The sequence below is a fragment of the Pan paniscus genome, chromosome 18 (genome assembly GCF_029289425.2).
Source record: "Pan paniscus chromosome 18, NHGRI_mPanPan1-v2.0_pri, whole genome shotgun sequence".
Taxonomy (NCBI): Eukaryota; Metazoa; Chordata; class Mammalia; order Primates; family Hominidae; genus Pan; species Pan paniscus.
In genome coordinates, this window is record NC_073267.2 from 24,760,539 (window position 1) to 24,787,853 (window position 27,315).

A 27,315-nucleotide genomic window follows, 5' to 3' on the forward strand; every position below is an offset into this window, starting at 1 on the left:
TTTCTTCCTTCCTTTCTCTCTTTATTACTTTTCCTTCCTTCTTCTTCCCTTTCTTTTTTCTTTTCTTTCTTTCCTTCCTTCTTTCTCTTTCTCCTCCTCTCTGTCTTTCCATTTCCCTTCATCCTTTTGCAGCAACTAAGATTCAAACTTCATAAACTTTTGGCCAGGTGCAGTGGCCTGTAATAACAGCACTTTGAGAGGCAAAGACAGAAGGATCCCTTGATGCCAGGAGTTGGAGAACAGCCTGGGCAACATAGCAAGATCCCACTTCTAAAAAAAGTAAATAATTTTTTTTAATTAGCCAGACGTGGTGGCACAGGTCTGTGGTCTGAGCTGCATAGGAAGCAGAGGTGGGTGAACTGCTTGAGCCCAGGAGCTCGAGGCTGCAGTGGGCTGAGATGGCGCCACTTGAGTTTCAAGTCAAGGCTAAGAAAAAATAATTAATTAAAAATAAAAACAAGAAGATGCCACTGCATTCCAGCCTGGGTAACAGATCCTATCTCTTAAAAATAAAAAAATCATGAGTTTCCTAGGCTTAGAGAGAACCTTGGGCACCCTCTGTCTTCAGGCAGGCCAATGCCTATTTATCGATTCCACACGTGTTTCTGGAGCACCTACTATGTGCCAGGCACTGTCCTAGGCAACACAAATACAACAGTGAACAAAACAGAGTCCCTGTCCTCTTCACAGCCTGCCAGAGCAAACATGCCCCACAAAGTTGTCCCCACAAATATCGAATTCATTATCATTATGATGTTAAAAAATAAAACAACTCAGCCGGGCACCATGGCTCATACCTGTAATCCCAGCATTTTGAGAGGCTGAGGTGGGCAGATTACTCGAGGTCAGGAGTTTGAGACCAGTCTGGCCAACATGGTGAAACCTCATCTCTACTAAAAATACAGGCGATGCCTGTAATCTCAGCTACTTAGGAGGCGGAGGCACGAGAATTGCTTGACCCCGAGAGGCAGAAGTTGTAGTGAGCTGAGATTGCATCACTGCACTCCAGCCTGGGCAACAGAACAAGATCCTGTCTCAAAAATTAAAAAATAAATAAATAAAACAACTCTTCAACAAATGCTTATGATATGCTAGGCACTGTGTTCAGTGTTCTTTGGGTAATTGGTGTCATTCTAATCCACACAACCACCCTAGGATTGGGAACTCCTGTCGCAGCCCCAGTTTACAGGTGAGGAGATGGAGGTTCAGAGAAGTAAGTGAGCTTGCCTGGAGATGCACAGTGGAAGACTGTGGGATTTGAATCCAGGCCTGATGTGATCCCAGAACTGCTACTTTTTAACCATTCTTCCGGGTTGCCCGTTCTCCATTCTCCGCTTGATAGCAAGACCTGTGAAGGGGACACAAGAGGAGACCCAACCTAGTCAGGGTTATGGAGAGACAGGGAGTCAGTCCAAAAACAAAAAATAAAAAAAAGTGCCCTAAGGAATGAGTAGAAGTTGGCCAGGTAGGGTGAAGAGAGTGCCCCCAGTGGTGGACACAGCAGGTGCAGCTGGTGAGAAGCTTGGTGCATTCAAGGAACTGAAAGAAGGGCTGAGTCACAAAAAACATTTTTATCCAAAAGAGAGTCCTGACCGGGCACAGTGGCTCACGCCTGTAATCCCAGCATTCTGAGAGGCCAAAGCGAGTGGATTACTTGAGGTCAGGAGTTCGAGACCAGCCTGCCCAACATGGCGAAACCCCATCTCTACTAAAAATACAAAAATTAGCCGGCTGTGCTGGCATATGCCTGTAAACCCAGCTACTCAGGAGGCTGAGGCAGGAAAATCACTTGAACTCGGGAGGTGGAGGTTGCAGTGAGCCGAGATCTCGCCACTGTACTCCAGCCTGGGTGACAGAGCAAGACCTTGTCTCAATTTAAAAAAAAAAAAGAAAGAAAGCAAAAGAAAGTCCTGACTGGGCACGGGCACAGTGGCTCAGGCTTGAAATCAGAGCATGTTGGGAGGCCGAGGCTTAAGGATCACTTGAAGCCGGGAGTTCAAGGTCAGCATGGCCAACATGGTGAGACAGCATCTCTGTTTTTAAAAGTCCTGGAAGGGAATTCTCACATAGTGATTACTTTCCCAATTATCAGAAAGTCCCTTCTTTCTATTAATAGGGTTCTTCCTGCCTTGGTGGGTTCTTAGTGCTGCTCAAGAGAATCTTTAATAATAATAGGAACGACAGCACTCCTTCTGGGCACTGATCCATGCACTTTATAAGCAGCACCTCATTGAATCTTCCCAACGATTCTCTGGGGTACTTATTTTTATCCCCCTGTTTTGTAGATGAGAGAACAGAGCCTCAGGGAGGTTAAGTTGCCCAAGATATTAAGTGGCATGCCAGGATTCAAACCTGGAGCCCATACAGTGACCCATCAAGCTTCCCAGAAGCTGTGGACATCTAGGCTGTAATAACACCACCACCTGCACAGACGCCACCCTTCCCGATCCTCCTGTTCCTGTGTACACAGATTTAATGGTCAGGGAACTGGCATCGAAGGCCAATGTTAGCTCTGGCTGCTGTACACCTTTGTACCAGGACCTTGGCCTCTGTCCAGCATTTAATGCTCCTGCAGGAAGTTCTCCAGCCAGAGTTGGCACTTGTGGCCTCAATTACCCCACTTTGAGGCAGGGTCTTGGGTAAATTGGACATGAAGTGACTGGGGTGCAGGGCCCGGCCCCCACGGGGCCTGGCAGAGATACTTCTTGATAGATCCATCTCTCACTGGCCACCATGTCCAACATGGGAGCGCCACAGGGCTGAGGGAAGACATTGGAGCCAGCCTCATAGTCCCATTCATTTTCTCTCTCCTGAAGCTGGCTCCTGTTCCCAAAGTTGCTCCCTCCTGGGAGGGAGATCTCAGAACCCCCATAAACATACCCACTGGAGCCCACCAAACCTAGATTCTAAACTCACCTCTGCCCTTTATCAGTGGAGTGAGCTTGCAAAATCACACCAATTCCTGGAGCCTCAGTTTCCTGAGCTATATATGGGGACGGTAACAGACTTGTGGCAAACAAGACCTGGAAAGCACCTAGCACCTGGCACATGGTAAGCTATCAATAACCATGAGCCATTACAATTCTTCCTCACTCGAGTGTGAATTTCATAAGGAAAGAGACCAGGTCGCTCTTGTTTGCTACTGTATCGTCTGTGCCTTGCACAGTGCCTGGCACATAGTAGGTGCTCATTAAAAGTTGGTGAATGAATGAGTGCATGGGTGGTGGAAAGATGGATGCGTGGGTGGGTGGACGGAGAGGTGGGTGCTTAGGTGGGGTGTTCTTCTTATACATAGTGGCAGCCATGCTGGAGTAGCAGTGTGATATGGTTCGGCTCAGTGTCACCACCCAAATATCATATCGAATTGTAACCCCCATGTGTCGAGGGAGGGACCTGGTGTGGGTGATTAGATCATACGGGCGGCTTCCCGCATGCTGTTTTCGTGATAGTGAGTGAGTTCTCACAAGATCTGATGGTTTTAAAGTGGCAGTCTCCCCTGTGCGCTCTCTTTCTCTCTCTCTCCTGCTGCCATGTAAGACATGCCTTGCTTCCCCCTTCACCTTCTGCCACGATTGTAAGTTTCCTGAGACCTCTCTCCAGCCATGCAGAACTGTGAGTCAATTATACCTCTTCTGTTTATAAATTACCCAGTCTCAGGTAGTATCTTTATAGCAGTGTGAAAACAGACTACTATGGAGTGGGTCTCAGATTTCAGTTGCTCTGCTTTACAGATATGCATTCCTCCCCGCTAACCAGCCCTCTCCCCATCCAGGTATTCCAAAATCAAGCATTTGCTGAAGGACCTGGATGAGCTGATGGAAGCTGTCCTGGAGAGGATCCTGGCTCCTGAGCTAAGCCATGCCAATGCCACCAGGAACCTGAACTTCTCCATCTGGAACCACACACCCCTGGTCCTTATTGATGAACGGAACCTCCACCACCCCATGGTCCTTGATCTCTTTGGAGACAACCACAATGGCTTAACAAGGAGCTCAGCATCAGAAAAGATCTGTAATGCCCACGGGTGCAAAATGGCCATGAGACTAGTAAGTGGTCCCTGGGCACATATCAAGCAATGGGCCCCACCCAGTGAAGCTGATGGGTGTTTCTTTTCTGTAGTAATTTGAATCTCGCTGGGGGAAAGACAAGATGGAAGCCAGAGCCTGTTTTGCTTGTTTGCAGAGATTTTTTAAAAATAGAAATTTTTGGCATGTTAGTCAAGACTCTTTTGGTATAAGTGATCCAGCTCACACTAGCTTAAGCAAAACAGGCGATTCATTGGCTCACATGACTAAGAAATCCAGAGGTATACTGCATTCAGGCAAGGCTGGATCCAGGTATTCTAATGAGGTCATCAGGAATCTTTCTCCATCTTGGTTCAACTTTTCTCTCAGGCGACTTCACTCTCAGGCAAGATCTCTCCATGTGGAGGGATCCCCTCAGTGCCCTTGCTTAGCAGTGGTCCCAGAAAAAGAGCTCTTTCCCTATAGTCCCAGCAAAGGTCCTAAGAAGACTCATTAGATCACATGCTCACCCCTAAACCAATCACTGTGGGCTACAGCAGGGGCTCTCATGATTGGCCAGTCCTGGGCCATGTGCCCTGGAGTTGGGAGTGATGTCAGCCTCTGTGAGACCACATGGACTGAGCAAGGGGGAAGGTGGTTCCCTGAGGGAGGAACTAAGTCTTGTTATCAAAAGATAGGGGCATAAATATTGGGCAGGTGAAAAGCCACAGCTGTGCAGTACAGTCACATGCCAAGAAACAACTGCCCTGCATTGGGAGGCTGGTATGCCATTAGTTCTTAAGCCTAGAAGTGGGGACAAGGTCCCCTGCCCGTGTCTCAGGATCTCCTGGGAGCTCTGTCACAATACACATCCCTAGGCCCCACTCCTGGAGAATCTGAGTGAGCAGTTCTGGGCCCAGGTCCAGGAATCTGTATTGACAACAGGCTCCCTGGTGATTCTGATAATCAATCTTGGATGGGGATCCAGGAGGGGACCATACACTCCCCAGATGGGGAGCCACTGCCTTGCTGCTCACACTCATGGCGTTATGACTTCCACAACTGCTTTATCCCCACCTCTCCACACAAACTAGCCAACGTCATATGGGGGATCTGCTGTGGTCACACCTTCCTTAACCTCCTGGGCCTCAATTTCCTCATGATGATGGGGATAACAATGATACTTACCTCCTAGCTTTGCTGTGAAGCTTCAATGGGATTATAGATGTAAGACACTGGGAACAAAGCCCGGAACAGGGTAAGGATTAAGGGCTGCCATTACTTCCCCAAGGGGAGGCAGGGAGGCCCCCAGGAGTGGGCTGGCCGGGCGTGTTGGGAAGGGTGGTGTAAGAATGCCAGGGGAAGCTTCTCTATCCGGCCTCCCGGGTTCCAGCAGGGAGAACCAGCAGCAGCCTCGTGGCCAAGGCCAGAGTCCCAGGGCCAAGTCTGTCACATGTCTGTGCGATGACTTGGATGTCATGAGAAGCCAGATGTGACCAGATGGAAGGGTGCTCTGCACCCCGTGGTGGGCTCAGAGTGACTGGGTCTGTGTCTTTCCCAGGACAGATAAGAGGCAGCATTTCCTGTGTGTTGAGTTCCTTCTTGGTCTTCATGGCCTCCAGGGGAGCTGCATCTGGAAGTCTCTGGCAGAGGCTGGAAAAGGAATCAGAACTGTGTGTGTGCGCGTGCGTGTGTGTGTGAGCATAAGTGTTGCGGCCACTTGTGTGAATCTATGTATATGGGGTTCGGGGCTAGGATGGACGTGTGTTACAATGACATGAGGCTGTGGAGGTCAGAGAGAGGGCATCTTCTGTGCATGCCTCTGCACACATGACCGTGTGTGTGTTTTTGCTCATGCATAATGGTACAAGTAGGGGTGAGGCTGGTGGCTGTAAACTGAGCCACTGAGTCACCCTCCCTTGAACGAGGGGACCAGCCTCTGTGCATGCCCATGAGTTGGTCACTGGCTGTGGGTCACTTCCAAGAGGTTGCTGAGGGTCTCCTAAACTCCCAGGCCTCACCCTCAGCAGCTGGGGGTGGGTGCACCAGCCTGATGAGGGGATCTTGTGATCAGCACGCAGCTGTGTATGAGGCAGTAGCCCTTGAGCATGTGTGAGCATGAGTGTGAACGTTTGCCACCACCAAGTTGCAGCCAGAAAGGCGGCTGGCAAAGCACAGCTCTTGCCCTGCTAGGGCCCTCGAGCAGTGGCTGGGGTCCTGCTAGCAGCTCCCACGCCACCCACAAAAACCCCTCTTGGCCTCCACAGTGTAGCCTCAACGGGACCCAGTGCACCTTCCGGAACTTCACCAGTGCTACCCAGGCAGTGACAGAGTGGTACATCCTGCAGGCCACCAACATCTTTGCACAGGTGCCACAGCAGGAGCTGGTAGAGATGAGCTACCCCGGCGAGCAGATGATCCTGGCCTGCCTGTTCGGAGCTGAGCCCTGCAACTACCGGTGAGAGCCACCCCAAGCCCACCTGCCCAGGCCCTGGCACCAAGAGGCAGTGGCATGTTACGGTTGGGAGCACAGCCTGCCAGGGTTCCAATCCTGCCCGGCCACTTACCGGCTATCTGCGGCACAGTTTTCTGTGCCTCGGTGTCTTTTAGGTCCTGTTTCCTGGAGGCAGAGCCTGAGGCAGGGATGCATTGAAGAGCTCGCGAAGCATTGAGAGAACTGTGTTAGGAAAAGTCTGCAGGGAAAGTGGGATAAGGAAGGAGGATTTGGAACATGTAGGAAAAGGAGGAAATAGAAAAAGAAAAAGAAAAAGGAAAGGCTGGGCGTGGTGGGTGGGTGGCTTACCCCTGTAGTCCCAGAACTTTGTGAGGTGGAGACGGGAGGATCGCTTGAGACCAGGAGTTCAAGACCAGCCTGGGTAATATAGTGAGACTCCAGCTCTAGAAAATAGTAAAATAAATTAAATTTTAAAAGGAAGGAGGAAAAAGTTAAACAAGGATGTGGTCTCAGGTAAAGTCTAGGCTCAGCTTGATCTGTGGGAGGATCTGGAGCATAAACTGAACCAGAGTGGTCCTCCCTTGAAGGAGGGGACCAGCCTTTCTGCGTGCCCCGTGAGCTGGTCACTGGCTGTGGGTCATTCCCAACAGGTTGATGAGGTGTCTCCTAACCTCCCAGACCTCACTCCTAGCAGCTGGGGGTGGGTGCACCAGCCCGATGAGGGGATCAGGGTGGGCACCCAGGCATCTGTTGCCTCAGTTTTCTCATCTCTGAAGCAGGAACAATAATCATAGTTTCTTCATAGGGTCATTGAGAAGAGTAAATGAGTAAGTTCATGGCAGCACCTAGAACAAGGCTATGAGGCTGGGCGTGGTGGCTCATGCCTGGAATTCCAGCACTTTGGGAGGCTAAGGCAGGAGGATCGCTTGAGGCCAGGAGTTCAAGACCAGCCTGAGCAACATAGCGAGACCTCATCTCTACAAAAAATCAAAAACCAGCCAGATATAGTCATGCTCACCTGTAATCCCAACTACTCAGGAGGCTGAGGAGGGAGGATCACTTGAGTCCAGGAAGTCGAAGCTACAGTGAGCCATGATCACACCACTGCACTCCAGTCTGGGTGACAGAATGAGACCCTGTCTCTAAAAACAAAAAAAAACACAAGGTTATATAAGTGTTTCCTGTAAATATTCTTTTTCCCTAACAACCTTTAATATGAGAGACTGGCAGAATGAGGGTAATGGTAACTCTGGAGGTCTAGGTCTTCTTGCAATTGACCCACAGATTCCCACCTCCTTGGCCTCCCAGCTCCTGGCAAACCAACCCTGGGCCTAAGCATCAGGTGTTGTCCCAGTCTCTAGGACAACCAGAAAGGGGGGGAATCTCCATTCTATCCCCTCCTAACAGCCTCCAGAGAGCTCAGCTGGCAGAAGCACGTGGGAAGGAGGCCTGAGGATGGGCAGGAACACTGTTGAGGCCTCAGAGCCCCTTGTCGGCCTCCTGACCCAGCCTCCAGGTGTGGGGTATGCCACACCCACCTCGGCCCCACCCCAGGTTTCAGCCAGTCCTGTTTCTGAGATTCGATGGTATCCTCCTTGATCTGGGGCCTCCAATGCTCACACTTCAGGCCTCTGTGGAAAGGAGCTTTTAGCTGAATCTTAATGCTATGGGCACGTGACAGGCTTCCAAGCTCACCTCCGAGGGACTGGGGTTGCAGGCAGCTCTCTGAACTCAGAACCTTCCAGAATCTCTAATGAGAATTCTTCAGAAAGCTCTGGGGTCTCTGTCCCCTCAAAATGCACAGGTGCAACCGGACATGTGGCTCACGCCTGTAAGCCCAACACTTTGGGAGGCCAAGGTGGGTGGATCACCTGAGGTCAGGAGTTCGAGACTAGCCTGGCCAACATGGCGAAACCTTGTCTCTTCTAAAAATACAAAAATTAACCGGGAGTGGTGGTGCACATCTATAATCCCAGCTACTTGGGAGGCTGAGGAAGGAGAATCGCTTGAACCCCAGGGGCAGAGGTTGTAGTGAGCAGAGATCGCGCCACTACACTTCAGCCTGGGCAGCAGAGTGAGACTCTGTATTAAAAAGGAAAAAACAAATGCACAGGCACACATGGGCAGGGTTCTTGCACACAATGTCAAATAATTCAAGGCCACTAAGCAGGACAGAGCAGCACATATGTCCCATTGTACAGACTGGCAAAAGGTGGTTCCCATAGGTGGAAGATTTGACTGATGGCGCCCTGCTGATGGGATACCCTCTTCCTTGAGGGCCACCCCATGGCTAGCTGGTCACAGTCTGTGTTTCAGCCTCACTGTCTTGGCCAGGGTCCTTTGCTCAGGGCACACCCGCCAACCACACCTGCCATAAGGCTAGGGATACCAAACAGACTACTGTAATGTCCACAAGCACATTCATCTCACCCGCTCAGCTGAAAGAGAGCTGTAACACTGCAACTTCAAGTGCATGGCCCATCTGCTCAGTGAGAACATGCCCAGGAGCGAGAATGGGGCAGGAAAGTGAACCTGCTGTCAACTCCCTACCCATCCAACGGGATCCCAGTGTTCAAGGGCCTGTGTTCCACACACAGCCCAGCCCCGAAAGCTGTGCCGGCCACCTCATGGGTAGCTGGGCTGGGCTGGGTATAGCTGGCCTGTTGTCAACATGGTGCCCTCCAAAGGGAGCCCTATTTGAGTCATATGGGCTGAGGGTGAGGGACGGGTGGTCCCCCAAGGGAAGCTAAAGAACTGTTAGCAGAAACAGGGAAAATAGCTGGCTGATGGGCCACTAAAACCCCCAAATATTGGCCACATAACTTCTGCCATGTGGCCGTGGCGAGGGGTAGGGGGTAAGTGTAATGAAAGGGTCAAGGCTTGGGGTCTGGGGTTAGACCACCTAGACTCAAATCCTGGCTCCATCTTACAAGCTGTGTGACCTTGAACAAGTTTCTTAGCCTTGCTGTGCCTCAGTTTCCCTCCTTTGTAAACTAGGGGAGAGAACAATACCTACCCTACATGGTTACTTTGAATATTAAGTGAATTAATATGCATGAGTAACTGACCCTACTACTGGGCTTAATAAATAATAGTTATAACTATTACTTTTATAATAGTTTTATAACCCACATTTTAGGCTGGGCTCAGTGGCTCATGCCTGTAATCCCAGCACTTTGGGAGGCCGAAGCTGGCAGATCGCTTGAGACCAGGGGTTCGAGACCAGCCTGGACAACAAGGCAAAACCCCATCTCTACTAAATATACAAAAATTAGCCAGGTGTGGTGGCGCATGCCTGTAATCCCGGCTACTCAGGTGACTGAGGCACGAGAATCACTTGAACCCGGAAGGCGGAGGTTGCAGTGAGCCGAGGTTGTGCCACTGCACTCCCGCCTGGGCGACAGGGGGAGACTCTCTTAAAAAACAGCAACAAAAACAAAAACCCCCATTTGACAAGGAATGCAAATTCAATAATTATGCCAACATTTACTGGGCCTTTCTCGTCCCTGTAGGTGTCAGGCACTATTCTAAGCACTTTGCGTGTTAAAATTGCTTTCACCCTGGCAACAAAGTCATGAGAAAGGAGCTGTTATTTTCCCCTTATTTTATTTTTTTAAGAGACAGGGTATCACTATGTTGCCCAGGCTGGTCTCAAACTCCTGGCCTCGAGTGATCCTCCCACCTCAGCCTCCCAAAGTGCTGGAATTACAGGCATGAGCCACCATGCCCAGCCTTCCCCATCATTTTATAGTTGCTGTAACCTGCCCAGAGAGGTTAAGTAACATCTCTGAAGTCACACAGTTGGTGAGTGGCAGAGCTAGCAGTCTGGGCCAGGCCCACCCCGCGTCACTCTATTGCCTCATCAGAAAGGGTGATCGTCATCTTCCCTCCCTACCCACCTCTCCCAAGCCTATTTCCCTAGCCCTCGGCAGGTCCCAGTGAAAGGTACCACCCAGGCACCTTAGCATAGAGATCTCAGCCAACTGCTCTCTGAGCTCTTCCTCACTCCCACAGTTGACTGGTCACCTGCCTTCCTGAGTCAGCCTTGGACACAGCTGTGGGAATGTGCCTCTCTGCTCTCCCGGTGCTGGGCCACAGACACTGTGGCCCCTGCTTCCTCCCTCTCTCTCTGACTCCATCCTGTCCCCCTCCTAACATGACAAACACTCTAGAAGCAGCAGCTGCAGAATTAGGAAAATGTGAGCCTCATGTGGACCCCAACACCAAACTGCCTGGACTTGAATGTCAGCTCAGTATGTGACTGGGCATGCTACTTAGCCTTTCTGTGCCTCAGTTTCCTCATCTGGAAAGTGGGGACAGTGAAATAACCACATAGCATTATTGGGGGATTAAATGAGAACATATGCAAAGTACCTGGTGCAATGCCTGGCACATAGTAAACATTATAGGAGCATTTTTTTAAAAAGGCTTTTGGGCCGGGCATGGTGGCTCATGCCTATAATCCCGGCACTTTGGGAAGCCGAGGCAGGCAGATCACCTGAGGTCAGGAGTTTGAGACCAGCCTGGCAAACATAGTGAAACCCCATCTCTACTAAAAATACAAAAATTAGCTGGGTGCAGTGGCTCATGCCTGTAATCCCAGCTACTCGGGAGGCTGAGGTAGGAGGCTGAACCCAGGAGGCAGAGGTTGCAGTGAGCTGAGATCATGCCACTGCACTCCAGCCTGGGAGAGAGAGCGAGACTCCATCTCAAAAAAAATAAATAAAAATAAATAAATAAATAAATAAATAAATAAAAAGGCTTTTGGCCAGGTGCGGTGGCTCACTTACTCCCAGCACTTTGGGAGGCCAAGGAGGGAGAATCGCTTGAGGCCAGGAGTTTAAGACCAACCTGAGCAACATAGTGAGACCCCCCATCTCTACAAAAAACAATTTTAAAATAACAAAATTAGCCCGGCGTGGTGGTACACACCTGTAGACTCAGCTACTCTGGAGGCTGAGGGGGAAGGATCACTTGAGCCTGGGAGTTTGAGGCTGCAGTGAACCAAGATCACACCACTGCATTCCAGCATTCCAGCCTGGGTGACAGAGTGAGACTAAAATATAGAGAGAGAGACTTTGTTGGTGGTGGTGGTGGTGGTGGGTTTTTTTTTTTTTTTTTTTTTTTTTGAGACGGAGTTTTGTTCTTGCCCCCAGGCTGGAATACAATGGCATGATCTCCACTCACTGCAACCTCTGCCTCCCGGGTTCAAGTGATTATCGTGTCTCAGCCCCCCGAGTAGCTGGGATAACAGGCGTGCACCACCACACCTGGCTAATTTTTGGTTTTTTGCTTTTGTTTTTGTGTTTTGTGTTGTTTTTTTGAGACAGAGTCTCACTCTGTCGCCCAGGCTGGAGTGCAGTGGCGCTATCTCAGCTCACCACAAGCTCCGCCTCCCGGGTTCACGCCATTCTCCTGCCTCAGCCTCCCGAGTAGCTGGGACTACAGGCAGCCGCCACCACGACCGGCTAATTTTTTGTATTTTTAGTAGAGACAGGGTTTCACTGTGTTAGCCAGGATGGTCTTGATCTCCTGACCTCATGATCCACCCGCCTCAGCCTTCCAAAGTGCTGGGATTACAGGCATGAGCCACCGCGCCCGGCGTAAATTTTGTATTTTTAGTAGAGACAGGGTTTCACCATGTTTGCCAGGCTGGTCTCAAACTTCTGACCTCAGGTTATCCGCTGCCATAGCCGCCCAAAGTGCTGGGATTACAGGCATGAGCCACCGCGCCTGGCCTAGAGAGACATTTTATTGAGGAATAGTTTTAGATTTACAGAAAAACCACAGCCTCCAACTCCTGGACTCAAGTGATCCTCCCTCCTCAGCCTCCAAAAGTGCTAGGATTACAGATGTGAGCCACTGTGCTGGCCTTTGCTCTGTGCTTTGGAAAGGAGTCACTAAATTCAGACTACACTCAGGGGAAGGGGAAGGGGGTGGCCAGCGGGAAAGGAGCATTGAGCTCCACCCCTCCTAGAGAGAAGAATATATATTGTTTGGAATTCTTCTGTAAAGGAAGATTTGTCTCTTCTCCTCCATTTATTTATTTATTCCATCATTTATTGACACAGTATGGACTCCTGTAGATTTAGGTTGTAATCCAATTCCATGTTATCTATTCTCTTACTTAAATTCTTCTAGCTTTGGCCACTCTGTCAGTTAGCACCTGTGTGCCTTTGATATGTCCTCACCTGGGTGGGTTTTTTAACTTTTGCCTACTTTCTGGCACTACAGGATGCCCCCGCCCTAGAATCAGCCATTTCTCTAAAGAGCTCTGTTTGGTTTTTTGGTTGTTTTGTTTGTTTGTTTGTTTTTGTTTTTGTTTTTGTTTTGAGATGGGATCTCACTCTGTTGCCTATACTGGAGTGCAGTGGCACAATCGGGTGCCCGATTAATTTTTTTATTTTGTAGAGATGGGGTCTCCCTATGTTGCCCAAGCTGGTCTCAAACTCCTGGCTCAAGCAATCTTCCCACTTCAGCCCCCCAAAGTGCTGGGATTACAGGAGAGAGCCAACAAGACTTGCCCAAGCTCTGGTTTTTTAAATTGAAGAATGGTATTTAGAAACCAAGATCTGGGCCAAGCATGGTGGCTTATGTATATAATCCCAGCACTTTGGGAGGCCGAGGTGGAAGGATTGCCTAAGCCCAGGAGTTTGACACCAGTCTGGCCAACATGGCAAAACCCCATCTCTACTAAAAATACAAAAATTAGCCGGGTGTGTTGGCATGCACCTGTAATCCCAGCTACTAGGGAGGCTGGGGCAGGAGAGTCACTTGAACCTGGGAGGCAGAGGTTGTAGTGAGCCAAGATCATGCCACTGCACTCCAGCCTGAGCAATCTCAAAAAAAAAAAATAATAAAGTTAAATAAAATTTAAAAATAAAGCAACCAAGATCTGGGCATATATAAGCATTATTATTACTATGGTTGTTGTTGTTTCAGGGATTATCCAACTAGTTTCTGCCCTGGAAAGTCTTTCCTGACCTCTGACCACACAACAGTGGTTATACTGCTTCCTGCCAGGATGCTCTATTTCCCAGTCTTTTCTGGAGGCTCACTGGTCTCTGTCTGCATGCCTGGCTCCCAGCCCAGCAGAGATTTCTGTAGGGAAACACCTGGCTCTGGAATCAGAGGCAGCCAGTCCTGGGAGCAGCCTCTCTGGGTGAAGAGTATTATCAACAAGCAAATAGTTGGCACGCACGTGGAGACCAAGAGCATGGCGCGGGCAGGAGGGGACCTGGCCACACCCCATGCAGCCTCCTGCTCCTGGGCTGCATCTGACCAAGACAGTTCCTTGGGAACACTGTGTCCCCACGCCCTGGGGCGAGGTCTCTCCTTCAAGAGCAGGGCCTGGATTGAGCTGGTTTGCTCTGCTCTGTTCTTTTCCTGTGGCCACAGCCCTGATCCCACAGTTTATAGACTCCATGGTGCCCGCCCAGAGCTATTTCTTCCCTCTGGGGCTTTGCCTGTGTTGTGTCCCTGCCTGGTGAGCCCTTTCTCCTCCCTGCCCTGTAGACTTAGCCATCGCTTACTTGTTCATAAAGTCTCAGCTCAGGCCTCCCCTCCTCCAGGAAACCTTCCCTGACTCGCTCCCCACTCTCCATTGGGACTTGGGTGTCACTTCTCCATACTTATCTCTGTCGATGCTCTTATCGCCTATTGTAATTTATTCATCAAATATTTACTGAGTGTCTGTGTGCTCTGTACCAGACCCTGGGCATGGAGCTGTGAACAGTAGCAGCCAAGATTTTTTGAGTATTACAGTATGCTAGGCATCCACCCCTTGCCGCAGTCATGTAGGGTGGGCGCCAGTATTATCTGGTGTTACAAATGGGGAAAGTGAGGCACGAAGACGTGACGTAACCATCCCAAAGCTCACCAGCTGCTAAGGGACACAGCCAGAATTGAAATCAAGCAGGCTGGCTCTGTGGCCTGTGCTCTTGACCTCTGAGCAATTCTCCTTCCAGACAGACAAGGTCATGCTCCCTCCCCGGGCTTATGTTCTAAGCAGGAGACAGCTAAGTGAGCAATTAAATCAAGAAGATAATTTCAGGCCAGGCACAGTGGTGGATGCCTATAATCCCAGCATTTAGGGAGGCTGAGGCCAGAAGATCACTTGAGGCCAGGAGTTCAAGACTAGCCTGGGCAACATAGCAAGACCCCATCTCTACAAAAAATTTTACAAATTAGCTGGGTGTGGTGGCACATGCCTGTAGTCCCAGCTAGTCAGGAGGCTGAGGCAGGAGAATATCTTAAGGCCAGGAGTTTGAGGCTGCAGTAAGCTATGATCACACCATTGCACTCCAGCCTGGGCAACAGAGTGACACCCTGTCTCTACCAAAAAACAAAAGGAAGATGATTTCAGATTCTGATGTATCTGATAAAGAAGATAATCAACTGGTTGAAGGGCCAGGTGCAGTGACTTACCCTGTAATCCTAGCACTTTGGGAGGCCAAGGCAGGTGAATCACCTGAGGTCAGGAGTTCAAGACCAGCATGACCAACATGGTGAAACCCTGTCTCTACTAATAATACAAAAATTAGCCAGGCGTGGTGGCGCATACCTGTAATCCCAGCTACTCAGGAGGCTGAGGCAGGAGAATCGCTTGAACGGGGAGGCAGAGGCTGTGGTGAGCCGAGATCATGCCACTACACTCCAGCCTGGGCAACAAGAGTGAAACTCCATCTCAAAATAAATAAATAAATAAATATAAATAAACTGGAGGAAAAGATCTAGAGTAACTAGGTAGAAAAGTCTATTACTATTAGTAATAAAGTACTATTAACTAATAGTTCTAGTCCATCACTTTGCATAGGGGTTCAGGGAGGCCTCAGAGCAGATAAAAGCTGAAGGATGGGGAGAAGCCAGTATCTGAAGAGCTGGTTAGAGAATATTCCAGGCACAAAGGACAACAGAGGCAAAAGCCTTGAGCTTGGAAACATCTAGAGTGTCGCTGGAGTGTGGGGAATGAGACATAGAAGGCCAGCATAGGGACTTTGCACTTTATTCTGTGAGTGACAAGAAGCCTTTGGAGGGTTCTCAGAAAGGGAGTACCGTGGTCTGACTCACAAATTTAAACAATCACCCTGACTGCGGTGCAGAAGGAAGACTTTAAGGATGAGCAGAGGCAGAGGCTCCAGCAAGAATCCAGACATGAGATGCTGGTGACTTGGGCCAGGGTGGGAGCGTCTGAGGTGGAGACAGGTGGACAGACTAAAGTCACATCTTGGAGCCTGGCGTGGTGGCTCACACATGTAATCTCAGCACTTTGGGAGGCTGAGGTGGGAGATCACCTGAGGTCAGGAGTTCAAGACCAGCCTGGCCAACATAGTGAAACACCATCTCTACTAAAAATACAAAAATTAGGCCAGGCATGGTGGCTCACGCCTGTAATCCTAGCACTTTGGGAGGCTGAGGTGGGTGGATTGCCTGAGGTCAGGAGTTCGAGACCAGCCTGGCCAACATGGTGAAACCCCGTATCTACTGAAAATACAAAAATTAGCTGGTTGTGGTGGCAGGCACCTATAATCCCAGCTACTCGGGAGGCTGAGGCAGGAGAATCGCTTGAACACAGAGGGCAGAGGTTGCAGTGAGCTGAGATGGCACCACTTCACTCCAGCCTGGGGTGAAAGAGCAACACTCCATCTCAAAAAAAAAAAAAAAAATAGTTGGGCGTGGTGGTGCCCGCCTGTAATCCCAGCTACTCAGGAGGCTGAGGCAGGAGAATTGCTTGAATCCGGGAGGCAGAGGTTACAGTGAACCAAGATCGCGCCATTGCACTCCAGCCTGGGCAACAGGGCAAGACTTTGTCAAGAAAGAGAGAAAGAGAGAAAAAGGGAGGAAGGGAGGAAGGAAGGAAAAGGAAAGAAAAGAGAGAAAGAAAGGAAGGAAGGAGAAAGAAAGAAAGAGAAGGAGAAAGAGAAAGAAAAGAGAAAGAGAAAGAAGAAGAAAAGAAGGAAAGAAAGAAAGAGAAAGAAAGAAAGAAAGAAGAAAAGTCACATCTTGGAAGGAGAGGGGGGTTGACAGGATTCCACTCTCTGTCCTCTGCCACACTGGAAGCTGCAAAAGGCAGCCCTGTCTTGTTTTGCTCAGTGTCCCTAGCCTAGCACCCACCTCAACAAACATTTATTAGGTGGAAAAATGTGGTTTCTTCCTGCTTCCCCTTGCACCGTTGAGGAAACCCAAGCTCAGAGGTTGAGTAAGCAGCTCAAATCTGTTGACAGTGGCAGAGCTTGGGTCGGCCCCCATATCCCATTTCACAGCCTGTCCTGGACCCAAGTCATTCTGCAAGTCAACTAGCTGAGACAACAGATACAGGAAATGGCTTTCTTATCTGAAAACTCGGGAAAATAACACCTGCCCTCGTGGGGTTATTTTGAGAATTAAATGAGATCATGAATACAGAAAGATTCAGCACAGGCCTGGCCCATAAAAGTCACTCAGTGAATGTTTGCTGTGGAGCATAAGGCTTCAAAGACAATACTGCATGGCAGGTGACGTTTTGTGTGTGTGCATTATTTGATGTACTTACTCTCATTCCTTCCTGTTTTTATTTTTAATTTTTTACAAATTATTATTGTTTTTTGATACAGAGTCTCACTCTGTTGCCCAGGCAGGCGTACAGTGGTGCAATCACAGCTCACTACAGCCTCAACCTCCCCAGGCTCAGGTGATCAATCCACATCAGCCTCCCAAGTAGCTGGGACTACAGACACCCACCACTACTCCTGGCTTTTTATTTTTTTTTTTTATTTTTTATTTTTTGTAGAGACGGGGTCTCAATTCGTTGGCCAGGCTGATCTCAAACTCCTGGGCTCAGTTGGGTGCAGTGGCTCACGCCTGTAATCGCAGCACTTTGGGAAGCCAAGGTGTGGGGATCACCTGAGGTCAAGAGTTCAAGAGCAGCCTGGCCAACATGATGAAACCCCATCTGTACTAAAAATACACAAATTAGCCGGGTGTGGTGGCGGGTGCCTGTAATCCCAGCTACTCAGGAGGCTGAGGCAGGAGAATCGCTGAGATTCTCCTCAGCCTGGAGTGAGATCACACCACTGTACTCCAGCCTGGGCAACATAGTGAGACTCTGTCTCAAAAACAAACAAACAAACAAAATTCCTGGGCTCAAGTGATCCTCCTGCTTTGGCCTCCCAAAGTGCTGGAATTACAGGCATAAGCCACCGCTCCCAACCTCCTCTTATTTTTAATAAATAAAAAAAGAACAACATAGAAACATCAAGAGATATTTTTTAAAGCTGCTTACTTTGGAGACTTGAGAACATGCACTTCGACCGAACAGAGTTTGATGAACTCCAGCACACCAGTCATCAGAAGAGGCAAGGAGGAATTCTCCCCTGAGCCTTCGGTGGGCCCAGGAGTTCCTCGGCTTGTGTCTGAAGGCCCCTGCCTCAGTCTTCAATGAGCTTCTCCTCTGTATCTGTCTCTCTTCTGTGTCTTCTAAGGATGCTTGTCATTTGATTTCGGGCCCACCTGGATAATCCAAGATGATCTCATCTCGAGATCCTTAGCGCATCTGCAAAGACCCTTTTTCCAAATAAGGTCACACTCATAGGTTCCGGGGCTGAGGACATGGATGTGCCTCTTTTGAGGTGTATATGAGACAGATGAAAACATCTGAGAAAGTTCTTTTTCATTTTTGTTGTTGTTGTTTGTTGTTGTTTTAGAGACAGGGTCTCACTCTGTCACCCAGGCTGGAGTGCAGTGGCACAATCATAGCTCAAGCAGCCTCGAACTCCTGGGCTCAAGCGATCCTCCCACCTCAGCCTCCCAAGTAACTGGGACTGCAGGCATGCACCACCACACCTGGCTAATTTTTGTATTTTTTGTAGAGATGAGGGTCTCACCATGTTGCCCAACCTGGTCTCAAACTCCTGGCCTCAAGCGGTCCTCCCACCTCAGCCTTCCGAAGTGCTAGGATTACAGGCGTGAGCCACCACGCCCGGCCAGAAAGTTCTTTTTCATAACTCATGGCCAAACCAGAGAGCCTGAGCCCCAACTCCAGAGAAACTCTCTTCCCCTGCTTTCCCAAGGGAGCCTGGGAATCTCCCCTCTGGTTTGGACCAGAGGATGGACAGAATGACCTGTTGCTTGCCTCTCCCTTTCGGAGCCCCTCCAAGGAGGAAATGAAAGGTGGACGGCAGAGAGTCGGGGGAGGCATTGCCTGTGGTGGAACCTGCCCTGCAGCTGATGCTGTTTCTTTTAGGAACTTCACGTCCATCTTCTACCCTCACTATGGCAACTGTTACATCTTCAACTGGGGCATGACAGAGAAGGCACTTCCTTCGGCCAACCCTGGAACTGAATTCGGTGAGTTTTGGTTTATCGTGGGGCCAGAGCCATGAGGCTTTAACCACCCCCACAATGTGGGACTGAAAGACCATCAGCTGTTGCAGGGTGGGACTGAGGGGGGACCGAGGCATCAAGAGGAGTGGCCGCTACCGGCTCTACTGTGTGCCAGGGGAGGCCAGGCCAGGCGCTTCCTCAGCCATTCCTGCCCACAATGCTCAGAATCCCTGGGGTAGCAACTGGTGTTCCCATTTTACTGATGAGCAAAGTGAGGACTTGGAAGCAGCACAGCTTCGTGGTCAAGAGCTCAAGCTTCAGCCAGGCGTGGTGGCTCATGCCTGTAATCCCAACACTTTGGGAGGCCGAGGCAGGAGGATTGTTCAAGCCCAAGAGTTCGAGACCAGCCTGGGCAACAAGGTGAAACCCCATCTCTTAAAAAAAAAATACAAAAATTAGTGAGGCATGATGGCACGTACCTGTAGTCCCGGCTACTCAGGAGGCTGAGGCAGGAAGATCGCTTGAGCTGGGAAGGTCAAGGCAGCAGTGAGCCATGATCACACCACTGCAGCTCCACCATTTACTTGGGTGGTGTTCCTGAGCTCCAGAGCAACCTTCTCAAAGCCTTAGTTTCCCCATTCATAGATTAGTATATAGTAGCAGAGCAGAGCATTTAGTATAGTAAATCGTATCTACTGTGTGAGCCATGATGATGAGTAAATAGTATAAGCCTTGTGAGTCATTACGATGTAATGTGGTAAATCGTTTCACCTGCCTAGGAAGTAGGGAATGCTCCATATATGCTGAGTATTCTGAGCAGTTTTTAAACAACTTGTCCAGGATCATGCAGTTAATACATGGACCAAAAGACATTGCATGTTCTTACCTGTAAGTGGGAACTAAATGATGTGCACACGTGGATATAGAGTGTGGAAGGAGAGACATCAGAGACTTAGAGGGTGGGAGGGTAGGAGGCAGGTGAGGGACAAGAAATTAATGGGTACAGTGTATATGATTCCAGTGAAGGTTACACTAAAAGCCTAGACTTCACCACTGTATAATAATTCCATGTAACAAAACTGCGCTTGAACCCCTTCCATTTATACAAATTAGAAAAAGAAAAGAAATACATAACAGTCTCTTAGTCTCTCTGCCTCTCTGGTGTACAGTTTTTTTGTTTGTTTGTTTGTTTTCTTGAGACAGGGTCTCACTCTGTCACCCAAACTGGAGTGCAGTGGCACGGTCATGGCTCACTGCAGCTTCAACCTCCTGGGCTCAGGTGATCCTCCCACCTCAGCCTCCTGAGGAGCTAGGATTGCAGGTGGCTAATTTTTTGTAGAGATAAGGTTTCATCCTGTTGCCCAGGTTGGTCTTGACCTCCTGGGCTCAAGCAATCTGCCCTCCTTGGCCTCTCAAAGTACTGGGATTACAGATGTGATCCACTGCGCCCAGCTGTACAGTTCTTAAAGAAAGACAGAGACAAACAGAGAGAAGCGGAAGGAGTCCATGGAAGTGAGGAAGTGGGGCATGGTGGATGACGGATCCCCCTCCCTCGGGGCTCATGTGTTGCACTGACCCCTAGAGAGGGGCTGGCGGACTCAGGCTGGCTGTGGTTTTGCGGCTTGTGAGCCGGGCACGGGTGGGAGTGGATCCCTCCTCCCATCTCTAGGTTCTGACCTCTGCAACCACCAAGAGGCAGGCTGTCATTCAGCGACCATCGGGGCCGCTGGCCAAGAGTAGGGCAGGTGAGCTGAGTGCCTTTCACTTAGCCCCCGTGCTGCTGAGAGCACTGCCACAGAGGTGCCAGTCAACTTACTCCCAGAGGCAGATGGTTATAGTCAGGGAGCCAGCTGCTGTATCAGAAGCCCAGCAAAAGCACTTCCTCACTGGAAGACCTCAGACAAGTCCCTTCACTTCTCTGTGCCTCAGTTTCTTCATCTGTAAAATGGGGACAATACTAGTACCTCCGTCATGCGGCCCTTGTGAGCATCCGAGGAGCTCATGTTTATTTTATTTTATTTTTGGAGATGGAGTCTCGCTCTTGCTCAGGCTGGAGTGCAGTGGCGCAATCTTGGCTCACTGCAACCTCCGCCTCCTGGGTTCAAGCGATTCTCCTGCCTCAGCTTCCCAAGTAGCTGGGACTACAGGCATGCGCCACAATGCCCAACTAATTTTTGTATTTTTTTTTTCTCTATTTTGATATGGAGTTTTGCTCTGTCGTCCTGGCTGCAGTGCAGTGGCGCAATCTCAGCTCACTACAACCTCTGTCTCCCAGGTTGAAGCAATTCTCCTGCCTCAGCCTCCCGAGTAGTTGGGATTACAGGTGCCCGCCACCATGCCTGGCTAATTTTTGTATTTTTAGTAGAGACGAGGTTTCACCATGTTAGCCAGGCTGGTCTTGAACTCCTGACCTCAAGTGATCTGCCCGCTTCAGCCTCCCAAAGTGCTGAGATTACAGGCGTGAGCCACTGTGCCCGGCCAAGGAGCTCATGTTTAATGAGGCCCTTAGCACAGCACCCCGCAGGTAGCAAGTGCTCAACTAGCCCTTATTGTCCTAACCAGAGGGACTCAACTCCACGTAGCTGAGGACCGTGGTGCGTGGGAGACTGGGTCCAGTCCCTTCCCTTGAGAACAGTCAAGAGGGGAAGGAAGACAGACAATAAAAGAACAATCACACAAATGAGGCAGGTACTCAGAAGGAAAGTTCTGGGGCTAAGAAAGTGTACAACCAAGACCCTGACACCTCGTCTGAGCCATCAGGGAACGTTTCTGGAGGAAGTGATGCTGGTTGAGATCTGAAGGAAGAGCATGTGTTTCTAGGGGAAGGGAAGGGGCAGAGACAGCATTCCAGAGCTAGGGAATAGCACTCCAGATTGAGGAACAGCATTCCAGGTGAGAGAACAGAATTCCAGAGCAATGAACAGCACTCCAGGTGAGGGAACAGCACTCCAGAGTGAGGAACAGCATTCCAGAGTGAGGGAACAGCATTTGCAAAGGCATAGCAGGAGGAAGGCGTGCAGAAGCTCGGAGGCATTGAACGGGGACAGCGAGGGCACCTGTGGTGTGAGGCGGGGTGGCATGGGTGGGCCGTGGCCATGCTATGCCTCCTTGATCTACCTCCTGATCAGAAAAGAGATCACGGGAGGCAAGAGACACCTAGGGAGGAGGCTACGTAAGAGCCTGCCTTGGAGATGATGGGGGCTTTGCAGAAGGCAAGCAGTATTTGAGGACTGAGTTTTTGCAAAGTGGAGCCAGCCTCCTTGGCGGTCCCTGGAGGTCCCCTGGCTGGAGGGAGCTTGGAGAAGTGGGTAGTGGGGTCTCCTTTCTGCCTCAGGAGAAAGTTCAGGCAGCCCTCACCCCACCCTCCCCACAGGCTTGAAGTTGATCCTGGACATAGGCCAGGAAGACTACGTCCCCTTCCTCGCGTCCACGGCCGGGGTCAGGCTGATGCTTCACGAGCAGAGGTCATACCCCTTCATCAGAGATGAGGGCATCTACGCCATGTCGGGGACGGAGACGTCCATCGGGGTACTCGTGGTATGGCCGGAGCCCAAGGGCAGTCCTAGAGGGTCTGAGGGTGGGAGCCCACCTGTCCAGGGCCAACTGCCCTTGACCTGGGAGGAGGGGATCTGGGCCCCCCAGCCCTGGCCTTCCTTCCTTTTGGCTGGAATCCCCCCAGGGTTGCCAAGCTTTAGGGGAAGGTGAGCCCTCTGGTGCCCCCCCTGGCACCTGCAGGGGTCCACAGCCCTGTGTCCCCAGATGCTTGATAGAAGGGAGGTGCAGAAAGGGCTTCCTGGGGTGACCAGGGTCCCCCTCAAGCCACCCTTCTAAACACAGGACAAGCTTCAGCGCATGGGGGAGCCCTACAGCCCATGCACCGTGAACGGTTCTGAGGTCCCTGTCCAAAACTTCTACAGTGACTACAACACGACTTACTCCATCCAGGTGGGAAGGTGGTGCACGCCTCATGCCCTGGGGCCCCTGTCCGGGTTTATGGGGCCAAGGCCTCAGTACTCCAGGAGAGCTGGCCCCAGCAAGTCTGGCTCTGCTGGGCCTTTGTAGGTGGCCACGGGGCACCCCGGGCCTGTGGGACCAGTCACTTTCCTGGGCTCTCTCACCAGGGCCTAGGGTTGGCCACTTCTCATCCCCACATGGGCAGGTGTACCCCTGGGGAAGCCCAGGGGATTATGGGGATCTTACTCTGGGGTTTCCCAAGATGAAAACAAAAAATAGCAGCTAACACCATCAAGCTTCCATTGTGTGTGAAATGTTGTGCGAAGGGCTGGAACACATTCCATCGTCATTTAATCTTTCAACTGCCTCCCGCCATGAATCTACAATATAGTAATGACAGCAGCATTTATTGATAAACTAATAATGGCAGGGTTACCATGTGTTAGGCAGTCACTGTTGTAAGTAATTTACATGTATATGACATCATTTAACTTTCACAACAACCCTAAGATGTAGATACTATTATCATTCCCATTCTGGGAATGAGGAAATTGGGATTGACAGACCCCAGTTCAAATGCATCATCAATTTACCTGAGAAGTCCCGTTTTTTTTTTTTTTTTTTGAGATGGAGTCTCGCTCTGTCACCCAGGCTGGAGTGCAGTGGCGTGATATTGGCTCACTGCAACCTCCGCCTCCCAGGTTTAAGCAATTCTCTGCCTCAGCCTCCCGTGTAGCTGGGATTACAGGTGCCCGCTGCCACACCGGCTAACTTTTTTGTATTTTTAGTAGAGACGGGGTTTCACCAAGTTGGCCAGGCTGGTCTTGAACTCCTGACCTCGTGATCCAGCCGCCTCGGCCTCCCAATGTGCTGGGATAACAGGCTTGAGCCACCGCGCCCGGACTTTATTATTATTTTTTTAAAAGAGATTGCTGGGCATGGTGGCTCACGCCTGTAATCCCAGCACTTTGGAAGTGCGAAGCGGGTACATCACTTGAGGTCAGAAGTTCAAGACTAGCCTGGCCAACATGGTGAAACCCCGTCTCTACTAAAAATACAAAAAAAAAAAAAATTAGCCGGGCGTTGTGGCACACGCCTGTAGTCCCAGCTGTGCAGGGGGCTGAGGCAAGAGAATTGCTTGAACCCGGGAGGCGGAGGTTGCAGTGAGCTGAGATCACGCCACTGCACTCCAGCCTGAGTGACAGAGTGAGACTCTTGTCTCAAAAAAGTAAAATAATAAAATAAAAGAGAGAGACAGGGTCTTGCTCTGTTACCCAGGCTGAAGTGCCGTGGTGCCATCATAGTTCACTGCAGCCTTGAACTCTTGGATTCAAGCAATCCTCCTGCCTCAGCCTCCCTAGTAGCCAGAACCACAGGCATGAGCCACTGTCCCTGGCTAATTTCTTAATTTTTAAAATTTTTTGCAGAGAGAGTCTTGCTGTGTTGCCCAGGTTGGTCTTGAACTCCTGGGCTCAAGCAATCCTCCCACTCTGGCCTCCCAAAGTGCTGGGATTATAGGCATGAGCCACTGCGCCCACTGGAAGTCCCTCTTTGTATCTGCCCTCAATCCCCCTTGCTGTAGCTGGAGGCTTCCTTCTCATCCTGATCTCCAGAGTTAACCCAGACCGGCCGCTAGTCCTGGCCCCCTTGGAGAGGGCAGACTGAATCCTTGCAAAGGTGACAAAAATGACCACTCGCTGATACTTCCTCTCCAGCCCAGTCTGCATTGCCATATCAGTGCACTGAGGCATAACAAGAGGGCAGCCCAGTGCCTGCCTCAGTGTCTGGGTGCCCGAGCATGGCATGGTTTGCCCTTTCCCCTTAGGAAATGACCCTCCTGGTGCCCACCTGCCCACCCATTGCCTGGCTGGTTTGGCCACCTCGCGTCTGGAGGGACTTCTGCCCATTATGGAGAACTCTAGCTGTCATCTGAGCCTCTGGAGGGACAGACAGACAGACAGGACAGTACAGGGAGGTGGGAAACACGGAGAAGAAGGTACCAGCCCCAGAAACCTCATTCCAGGAAAACTGCATCTCTCGTTTCTTCCGGTGTGGTAGCCACCCAGGCCAGAAAACTTAGCCAAGAGCCAGGCCCTGATCGGGAGCTCTGCCCATCCCCATGGCCACCCCAACCAGGAGCAGGCTTGGGCCCACCCCAGCCTCCATCACAGGGCTTGGAAGGACTCCCACTTTCCAGATGAGACAGAAAGGTCTACAAGAATATAAGACGCCTTGGTGGGGCGTGGTGGTGCATGCCTATAGTCCCAGCTATTCAGAGGCTGAGGCGGGAGGATCACTTGAGCCCAAGAGTTTGAGGATGCAGAGAGTTATGAGCATGCCACTGCACCCCAGCCTGGGCAACAGAGTGAGACCCTGTCTCAGGAAAGAAGAAAACAAAAAACAAAAAAAAGAGGCCAGGCGCGATGGCTCACACCTGTAATCCCAGCACTTTGGGAGGTCAAGGTGGGTGGATCACTTGAGGTCAGGAGTTCGAGACCAGCCTGGCCAACATAGTGAAACCCCGTATCTACTAAAAATACAAAAATCAGCCGGGGGTGGTGGTGCATGCCTGTAATCCCACCTACTCGGGAGGCTGAGGCAGGAGAATCACTTGAACCCAGGAGGTTGAGGTTGCAGTGAGCCGAGATCATGCCACTGCACTACAGCCTGAGCAACAGAGCAAGACTCCATCTCAAAAAAAAAAAGAATGTAAAACACTTGCCCGAAACCCAGCTCTGGCTCCTCCTGGCGATGCCGTTTAATCTGCCTTCCAGCCCTGATTTCCTGCCCTCAGAGAGCCACAGACTCGTTAGGGGTAATAGAAAGGCAGGACATAGGGACCTGAGACGGAGCCCGAGCCGCAGGAGGAACAGAAGAGGACTCAGGAGCGCAGGTGTGGAGGGGCGGGGCCGAGTGGAGAGAGGTAGGGAGGAGCTGGCCAGGGCTGTGTCCAGGAGCCCAGGGTAGTCAGGACCTAGGAAACTGGATAGGCAATGAAACACCAAGAACCACTGCCTCCATCCGTGCAGCGCTTCCTGAGCACCTGATGTGGCCCTGAATCCTCCCTCCCAACCTCAGGAGACAGGTGTCCTCAGCACCCTGTTTCACCTATGAGTAAACCAAGCCCCGGAGGGTCATGACTCACCCTAGGACACATAGCTGGTCTCTGAGTGGACTGAAACCAGGTCAGAATGACCTGAAAGCCCAGTATGTTGGGGCCAAGTGAGTGGAGACTCATCACGTCCAGCCTCCTGGAGGCTGCCTGGGAGCCCTCCTCTTCCTCGCCCCACCAGAAGACGTTCTGCAGACCAGTGGGCCACTCACTTCCTCTGTCATCAGCTGTGCGTCAAGACGCCCAGAGATCATCCTTCTCCTGGCTTTCCCTGGGCAATTCCCTCTGGGAGGAAGGAGCATAGAGCCAGCCTGCCTGGCTTCCTCGGTGGCCTGTCAGGGTGCATCTGTGTCAGGTGCTTGGACGGAGGCTGGCATCCTCATAATGAGAGCTCTCTGGGCATTGGCTTTATTATTAGGGGCAAGCCGCTGTTCGCCATGTTAAAGGGTGAGGACCCCAGCTCTGAATGGTGGGACCTGGGATACTGCGGTCTAGCCTGGGTCCCTCTGTGGGGTCCAGAGACCTGCTGGGAAGCCCAAAAGGGTCCAGGACTGTGGGGTCTGTAGCTGCAGCCAGTCATCTCACCACAGCTTCTCAGCCCTGGAGCACCTCCACCAGCTCACCTACCTCCCTTAACTTGGGCATCACTTCTCTGGACACCCCTGGTGCTGGGATGGGGACATCACTGACCATGCCTGTGTTCTCTCCTTATGAACCCCCTACCCTCCCCAGGCCTGTCTTCGCTCCTGCTTCCAAGACCACATGATCCGTAACTGCAACTGTGGCCACTACCTGTACCCACTGCCCCGTGGGGAGAAATACTGCAACAACCGGGACTTCCCAGACTGGGGTGAGCGGGGGCACGGGGGATCGGCACTCCAGCCATCTGGGGCCACAGAGGCTCTGACCATAGAGGAGGAGGCAGAGCTCAGTGCCCTCAGCAGAGTCCAGAGATGTGCCCAGGGTGGCTCCTCCACAGTCTGAGGTCCCTCCTATGATCCCCTCCCAGGCCTCCTTTCTGCAGGAGCCCAGCCTTCTCTCTGCTCCTCAATTTCATGAAGCATGGGCTTGAAACACATAGGCATAGGATGCATGTGTCCTTGTGGGCCTGTGTCTGTGTGCCACACAAATGCTCACACATGTGCAACCCTGGGCATGTGGCTGCTGGTGAGTGTGTGCCTGCACTCATGTTTCCAAGTGCACAAGTGCAAAGGCATTTCCATGCTTGCGTCCAAATGCACAGGAGCTGTTCGTGACTGCAGTGGGTTGCTGTATGTAGTTTATGCACAGGCACAAATCACTTCCAGGGTCTGCATTTGTGCACTCTGGCTTTTGTGCACGTGTGTGTGTGTGTGTGTGCACGTGCATGTATGTATAAGGCCACGTGTCCATCTTCAGCATGTGTGTTCATGTCTATGTGGGCTCACTGGGTCTCTCTGCAAGGTGCTGGGTGGAAGGGGAGTGTGAGGAAGCCATTAGCATGATGGTAG

General features: G+C 50.9%; 1 protein-coding gene across 1 annotated transcript in view; it reads left to right on the top strand.

The window, feature by feature from the left end:
- SCNN1B (sodium channel epithelial 1 subunit beta) overlaps positions 1-27,315 on the top strand; it is an 81,641-nt gene that overhangs the window by 48,125 nt on the left and 6,201 nt on the right. The window contains exons 3-8 of the mRNA XM_003813712.6: positions 3,773-4,046; positions 6,272-6,462; positions 18,680-18,783; positions 22,133-22,296; positions 22,597-22,704; positions 26,558-26,675. Of these exons, the coding sequence (XP_003813760.1) occupies positions 3,773-4,046; positions 6,272-6,462; positions 18,680-18,783; positions 22,133-22,296; positions 22,597-22,704; positions 26,558-26,675 (959 nt within the window). The remainder of the gene's footprint in view (positions 1-3,772; positions 4,047-6,271; positions 6,463-18,679; positions 18,784-22,132; positions 22,297-22,596; positions 22,705-26,557; positions 26,676-27,315) is intronic.